At 45.9% G+C, this 8,174-nt stretch overlaps 1 protein-coding gene across 1 annotated transcript in view; it reads left to right on the top strand.

Annotated features, from left to right (window-relative positions):
• Positions 1-2,663: 2,663 nt before the first annotated feature.
• The window catches only part of bnc2 (basonuclin zinc finger protein 2), a gene marked incomplete at its 3' end in the record, with an annotated part of 81,280 nt that continues 75,769 nt past the window's right edge, over positions 2,664-8,174 (top strand). Inside the window, 1 exon segment of the mRNA XM_062387080.1 lies at positions 2,664-3,105. Coding sequence (XP_062243064.1) covers positions 3,001-3,105 — 105 coding nt within the window.

The raw sequence follows: 8,174 nt of genomic DNA, 5'->3' as shown, positions 1-8,174 counted from the left end.
TTTATACATCAGGAGCCATTTAAACGCAGCCGAGGAGAGAACTTCTCCCTCTGTCCCTTTCTCTTTTGTTGCTCGGCGGTGGAAAGATCACAACGGCTCTCGCTGCAGACGCAGGCACCTGGCCTGTCATTTCTCTAATGATGGTGCTGCTGGGAAAGGGCCGGGGTGGAGGAGAGGAGATTGGAGATTTAAAGGGAAGAGGAGAAGGGAGGAGGAGGTGGAAATGGAAGAAGGGGAGGTGGGGTTGGGGGGGGGGATGTCTTCATTGTTTGAGATGTGTCCTGTGCTCTGTCAGAGGAAGCATAGATCTCCTTCCTCCCTCTCTTTTTTTTGGGGGGGGGGGGGGGGGGTTATCCTCCTGTGTGTCTTTTTCTCTGTGTCTGCCTCCCTTTACTCCTCCATCCCTCATTTTATTCTCTTACCTTTGCTGCTGTGGGGACCAATTTGGCTAAAATGGAACCTCTTCCTCATTTTTTTCTTAATTAAAATCTGAGAGCCTCCACAGGGAGAGGAGGGAGGGTCCTGTGTGTATGTGTGTGTGTGTGGGTGTGTGTGTGTGTGTGTGTGTGCATGGTGGTGGCACACTGCCTGCGTTCCATTAGTCTTTCATTAGAGTCGGTGAAAATCAAACAAAGGCACCAGATTTTGTGTGAAACATAACAAGTCTATTGATATTTTTCGCCTTGTGTTGTTTTTTTGTTTTTGTTTTCTGATGGTTGCCCTACAAATCAGAAATAGAACCAATTTCAGCTGCAATCAAAGAAACCTCCCGCAAAAACTACAATCCTGCTTTCTCACATTTTCTAAACAAAGAAATCGTTTTTTTTTTTGCTCACAATCGGAAACACTGATGCTTTTCTTAAAACTGTTTTTTTAAATTTCAAAATAGATACTGAGCTAGTGTGTGTGTGTATATGTGTATGCGTGTGTGTATGTGTGTGTGTGTGTGTGTGTGTGTGGTGGGATGTCCCACCGGAGAACTAAGTTGCTCTGAGACGTGCCGGTAGTAATAAGGCAGAGGGACACCCCCTTCCTCTCTCTCTCTGTGTCTCTCGCTCTCACTGTTTTGCGACGGCGCTTGCCCCCACCCTCTTGCCCCTAGCTGAGGAGGTGTGTGTGTTTATGTGCTCGTGTGTGTGTGTTAGAGAGAGAGAGCGAGGGAGAGAGAGAGAGAGAGAGAGAGAGAGAGAGAGAGAGAGGAAGCGTGCAGCGCGATGTCATTGAGCATCTCAGAGTGCAGAGGCACCGTTGACTCAGTTGAGTCCGACTCACACATCTACACACACGCGCACACACACCCCTCGATCGCTGTCTTGTAGCTCGCGCGCAGGCACTCACACACTCACACTCATTCATTCGCTCGCCCACAAACACACACTCAGGCACTCACTTCAGTTCCTCAGCGGCTGCGGCGGAGTACAGAGGAGTCAGAGAGAGAGAGAGAGAGAGAGAGAAGGATAGGAAAGAGAGAGGACAGGCGGCGGAACGGACGCAGAGAGAGGGACACAATCGTAAAGAGAGAGCGAGAGAGAGAGTGTGTGTCGGAGAGAGAGAGAGAGAAGGAGAGAGAGAGTGAAGCGGGAGGCAGGGAGAGCTGGAGCGCTGGTGGCTCACTCCCACATCTCATCTCCACTTTGCTGGGACACACACTGAATTGATGGTAAGAGACACTCTTGCGTTTTATCCGCTCAGCTGTTCGCGTTTTATTGAGCTTTTCTCTGGACTTCTCTTGTTTTTAATCAAAAATATAGTTTTCTTTTTTTTAAATTTTAGATGCTTGACATGCACACTTTTTTATTTTTTTTTCAGAAACATTTTATTTGTGTTCCGATTTCTTTGCTGCTTTATGTTCAATTTTTTTTTACATTTCTGTTTATTTATTGAATGAGACCTAACAGTGATTTGTTGTCCTCCTCCTGTGAGCATGTGTTCAGTGTGATGTGATGATGGCTCCAAAGTTGAATTTTAACTTTTACTTTTAATTCTTTGACATATTTATTAGATAAGAGCACTGCAGGATGTGCTGGTGTGTGAGTGTGAGTGCATGCATGTAACCATGTGTCTGTGTGTGTGTTTTTGGCTATATGTGTTTGTTTGGGTTGAGTCCATGCCCCGGTGCAAAACTACTGACAGATGGATTAAAACAAAACAAAAAAAAAAAACATCCTGTTAGGCCACAAGCAACATCATGCATCCCACCTCAACTATAATTCACAAACACCAACCCCCCCCCCCCCCCCCCCCATCTTCCTTTTATTTGTATTTACTCCATTCTTGCTCACCTTCTCATCAGCCCCCTCCTCACCTCCATCCTTCTCCTCATCCCTCCTCACCTCCGCTGCTCCGCTCATCTCGCCCTGTCCAGGACGAGGCCCCATAGGAAATTCACCGCAAGCCCCTCTTTTCTCTGTCTCTCTTCAGGAGAATTAACTCCACACACACTCCTCCACCACCACAGCTGCCAAGAAACCTCTCTCTCTCTCTCTCGCACACACACACACACACACACACACACACACACACACGCTCACACACACATCTACTCCATCATCTCCCCTCTCCCTGCTGTCCTCCTCGAGAAGCAGGTCTCACATGAGGCGGAAAAAAGGCAACACGACCCCAGAAGAACCCACCTTCACTGACTTTTTTTTCCTCTTCTCTCCTCCTTCACACTCCCACATCCCTCCTGCCCTCCCTCCCTCTCCCCTCGCTCTCTCTCCCTCCCTCCCTCTCTCTCTCTCTCTCTCTCTGTCTAAGTCCAAGGAGGCAGATTTGGATGTGAGAGGCAGTGAGTGCGACACAGTCCCACCAGAGCCCAGCACAGACCCAGAAGTGCCCAGGCCACCTCCAGCAAAGGCTAACGGACCCCACGACACCGCTGGCGCTTGCACGAGCATCCCCTCCAGCAGCCACGGTAGCAGCAGCAGCAGCAGCAGCAGAAGTGGTCTGGGTGGCATTAGCATCGTTAGCAGCAGCGCTGAGGGAGCAGGCGAAAGCTCCATGCAGTTCAGCACCAGACCGCCTAGTGCTGAGCAGCCGGGCTTCATGGGGACATGGCAGCAGCAGAGCACTGACAGCAACCTCCTCTACAGAATGTCCCAGCAGGTACGTGGAGCTCAGCCTCACCCCCCCCCCCCCCCCCCTCTCACCCTCTCCATGCCTGACTCTCCTTTACTCTCTTCTGTATTCAAGGAGATAAACTTGTCATTTTTTCCTCTGGTGATGCATGTTCAGATATGTGATGTTTACTATCTGTGTGTGTATGTGAATGTGTTTGTGTGTGTGGAATTAGAGCGTTTGTACGTGTGTCAGTAGGTGTGTGTGTGTAGTGTATGTTGGGTTGGTGTTTGTGAGCAGTGTTTTGTTGGTGATATTTCAAAATGACGAGTTTTTACATGCAAAATGCATTTTTTCAACTCGTGCCTACTTTTATAATATTTCAAATTTAATGTGTGTGTCCATGTTGTTGTTTTACACACACCACGCCTGCACTGGCTGTGTGTTCCTTTTTTTGATTTCACTAATTCCACACTCGAGGCATTTACCTCTCTATAAAAAAAATAAGCTTAAAAAACTGCAGATTTTATTTACTTGTAAAAACACACATTTTAATGCAAAAATTCGCCCACTACCAGATAAATAGTAGAATTCGCCCTTTGATGGATTATCCCTGTCTGGATTGGTTACATACATGCTTTAAGTCTGCGTAATTGGTCTGTGAGCGGTGTGGAGTTTAAAAGCAAAGCAACAGCAGTGTTTTGATAACCTCGGCGCAGATAAAGACTCGGGAAGGGGGCACCCCTCTGGGACCGGTTAATTGACTTCATGTGGCCGAGGCAGGAAGCCCCTCGCGCGGCTGCAGACCGGCAGAGGAGCCGCGAGTGAACGCAGGCTCCGCTGGAAAAAAGAGCAGTGATAACGGACAGTGTGCACCGGCCGAGGAGAGTCCACGTCTCCTCCAGACGTTCCCTCGCCTGTTATCGTGGACGATTGCTCTCACCCCCCCCCCCCCCCCCCCGATAGTTTTATGTCTGTGTTTTTCCTTTGTTTTTAGTTTCTCCCAAGTTAGAGAAAGAGTTATTTCTCAGAGACATTTGTGTGTATATGCGTGCGTGTGTGTTTGTGTGTGTGTGTGTGCACGTCCGTTCGCGCGCACGTGTGTGAGGGGGCAGACAGTAAAGATAGAGGATGGTTGTTAGGTCGCAGTTAATCATTGCGGGACCTGCAGGCTCTCCGTACCATGCACACGCTGTTACGCGCTCGGGCCACAGCGGCTCTTGCGCAACAGCTCCGGGGCGGCTCTGCAGGAAAACGATGAGAAACTTATTCGGCAGAAACCAGCCCGACCACTGGTTTCTACTCTTAATCCCCACGGTGTAACCCTGGAGGTGAAACTTCTGGAAATGTCACATTTGAAAGCAACTTTTTTTTTGCTTTGATTGTTTTGTTTTAAAAATGTATTCCAGCCCCTTCTCCACATTTAACTCAGTCCGCTGTTACTTAAAAAAAAAACACCACACGGAGATGAATCACATCCATGCACTTTTCACGCACATAACATCTGTACCAGGTAGATTTCCCCGAAGTAAATAAATACCCCACTCCCGCTGAGGGGTCTGGAGGAGATGGAGGAGGTGGGTGCGCGCTCCCCTCCTCCTCTCCCGGTGTGGAGGCAGGTGGACGGGCCCCTGCGCTCAGCATCAGCTGGGACCCCGCGTTTGCATCCCCAGTCCTTTTTACAAATGCGCACCGTTGTTTCAATATAATCAGCTGTGGGACTCGCTGTTATTTATCCTTCCTCGCACCACTTAGAAGACATCTTCCCATGTTTAGTAGGCATGACATAAATTCTCCGAAGGAAGCCTGTTCCTTGACAGACTCGCCTTATTGGAATCTAACCGATAATGACTTTGTGTTTGCCGAGGATGGCGCACCCTGGGGTGTTGGGGTGGAGAGAGACGGGTTATGGGCTTGCGTTTCAAAATCTCCCCTCTCGTCTCTTCCTTAAAGATCAACAAGGTGGCACGAGGGATGCGGTATTTTATCTGTTGTTAAGGCCAAATTATATTTTCCGTCTGATCGATGGAGACGCCCAGGCAGCAGCAGCTCCGCGCCGGGCAGGACGCACGCAGCTGTGGTGGAGGTGCAGGGCATCACCAAGACACGACGTCAGGGAATTATTGTTAATTTTAATTCATTGTAAATCACAAAACAAATAAAAGACTTTAGAAACGAGAGGAAAATATCCCTTTGACGCGAGTGCATCGTTTTCTCAGCAGCATGAAGAGGCTGTGGTTTACAGCAGGTGTCTAATCGGTCACTGACATCACTGACCGATGTCTGTCAAGAAACTAAAAGAATTTCCCCCGCAAATTAAGAATCAAGGGTTTTGATGTAAAATCTATTGTTTGTTTCTCCTCACGTGTTTTAAAGCACACACCATAAAAAAGCAGCACCTGCTTCTTTCAGCGTGAAGGAAATGAAAAGAAAACAAATCTAAATTTGAAATCGAATTTCTCCTCCAAAGAGATCGATATGATTTTAAATAGAATTTAACATTTTTTTTATATTTTTCATAAAAATAAAAAACATCTGTTATTGGAGAAATATTTCGCAATTAATAAAACTATTTATTTGCATATTCACTGGCACGTTTTAAAACGTGTATCCGCGTTGATACAATTCGGGGGGAATTGATTCAGCTGAATATTTAAAATGTTTTATGTTATAAGGGGAGTTAGGATTACATATTGACAATCTATCACACGTGCATTCACTTTTCATTACTGTGTGTTTCTCTAACGAAATCAACACCGGTGGCGATGGAGGCTTTTCTGTGGGTGGATAATTTACACCTCTCATAACAGGCCTTAATAGGCTTTTAATCTTTGACGAAACTTGTATTTTTTTTAGCCTCTCTTTCTGTCTGAAGCACGAGAGCAGGAGATTCACAGCCTTCACACAATCCACGCAAGTGTCAACAGGAAACAGCATGCAATTTAAATGAAATCGATGGAATGGATTCGATAAATACTGCCTATTTTCCCAGCCTCCATAATGCTCAGAAATCGGTGCACCATTTTTTTTTTTTTGTTTAACAAAGCACACACAAGAGGGAACTTTCACAATTGTTTCATGAAGGAGGGAGTCCAAAAAAAAAATACAAACATTAATTAGGAGTTTGAATTATTTCCCACGCAGCCTTTACGCAGTGATAATATTCGGAGCCTTAATTGACCCGCTGCTGTTGCTGCATGCGTGGCTCCGAATATCGACCCCTGCAAGTTAAAAACCCCGGAGTTAAGTGATGCTCCGAGTCTAATTGGTTCATCAGGGATAATTCCTCCACAATGCACGAGCCGCAGGCCGCGTCTTCCTCTATTTTATCATTATTCCATTTTATTTCCTCTCGTGCGTAAAGACGGAGGAATGCGCAGGGAGCAGCTCAGGGATTTAGAGGAGCTCGTAAAGCACAGTGCCCTGACTTCCACCTGAGGATGTGAAGCTGCCACCCAGGCTCACACAGCAGCAGCAGCAGCAGCAGCACAGCTCCGAGTGAAAAGGGGAGAAGGAAGAAGTCAGTGCGTGTTGTTCCATCTGAAGCTGAACCTCTGAAACAGCCTCTTCCTTCTCTTTCTGCAAGGGGCTACCGCGGCTTCCTTTGAAGTGCGACAGGTCGACTATGGGCCGAGACCTGGAGGAGGTACAGTGGCACCACTGGTTTCTGTCTCTACTCCCAGTCCTACATATTTATATATATTTATTCATATTTATTTATATAATGCTGCTAAAGTGCCTCATCTCACACCGACACTATTACAAATACAGTGTCAAACATACAAATTAGTAATGTATAATAATAATCACAATAATAATAATAGAAGCTGTATTTTGTCATTTAAATCACATTTGACAGTGTTTATTTCAATATTAAATATCCACGTACATTTTCCCACAATAAATCAAATACAATTTTGAAATCGAAAAAATCTGTAGCTTTTCTCCTTTTATTAAATATCAAATTCATCATATTGCAAAACTTACCTAAACTAAAAAGCTGCAAATAACTGTGATAAAATCCATATTTTGATAAAAGTAGTTTAATATTTTCATTTCTTCCTTAATAATAAAAAAATGTGCGATGATCGGTTCCAATGGTCTGTTTTCAAGACGGTTAAATCTCACACAGGCATTTTGGCAGTGATCATATAAATATGTCAGCTTTTTTTCTAAATCTGAATTTCCCTGTGTCAGGCTTCGGTTCCTTCACATGCATCCTTCTTTTACATCCTCCCCTTGTTTTTCATATCTTGTGTCACATTTTTCACTTTTCATTGTGATCCATGTTTGCTGATTTTCCCTCCTTTGTTTCCCATATTTCCTGAATGCGCACGGTTCGGCTCATGCACAGCGTGTTTATGTTGAACCGCTGAAAGTGAACGCTGTTTGGCTCCGAGGGGCACGATGACAGACATATTTATGGAATAACATGCTCCACTTTGTTTTGTCTGGGTGCAGAAACGGGGGGTTGATATTATCCTCCCCAGTGCAGATCAGAGAGTGTGCTAATCTGCCTATTAACACACTGATACACTTACAGGGGCGAGTGTGTGAGTGTGTTTGTGTGTGAGTGGGTGTGCACACGATGTTTGACCCAGTGAGGTACAGACGTGCTGCATGTTGCATATGTGGTGCATATGCATTGCTTCTTACCATCGTGAGGGACTGGGAGGCAGTGATTTGATGCATGTGTGTAGAATTATCCCCAGCGAGTAAATGTGTGTGTGTGTGTGTGTGTGTGTGGTTACACTCGACTGTTATTATTTCCATGTCTGTCTTTGATGGGTCGTTGCACACAGAGCATATGGATGCCTATATGTGCATGTATCTGGTGTCAAATGTGTGTGTGTGTGTGTGTGTGTGTGTGTGTGTTCTGATTGGGAAGTTTGTGTGTGTGTGTGTGTGTGTGTTAAAGGAATTCATGTCTGTGCTTTTGTCATTAATTTTTCTGAGTGGGTGGCTAAATATTCGTATGCCAGTTGTGTGTTTGTGTGTGTGTGTGCGTGTGTGTGCCAGCGTGAAAGAGAGAACGAGCGAGTGCATTTTTTTGTGTGTGTGTGTGTGTGTGTGTGTGTGTCTCCCGCTGTGTTGTGTGCGTGTGTGTTGGCTCGGGC

This window comes from Platichthys flesus, chromosome 5, assembly GCF_949316205.1.
Source record: "Platichthys flesus chromosome 5, fPlaFle2.1, whole genome shotgun sequence".
NCBI lineage: Eukaryota > Metazoa > Chordata > Actinopteri > Pleuronectiformes > Pleuronectidae > Platichthys > Platichthys flesus.
This window is presented reverse-complemented; position numbering and strand designations above follow the sequence as displayed.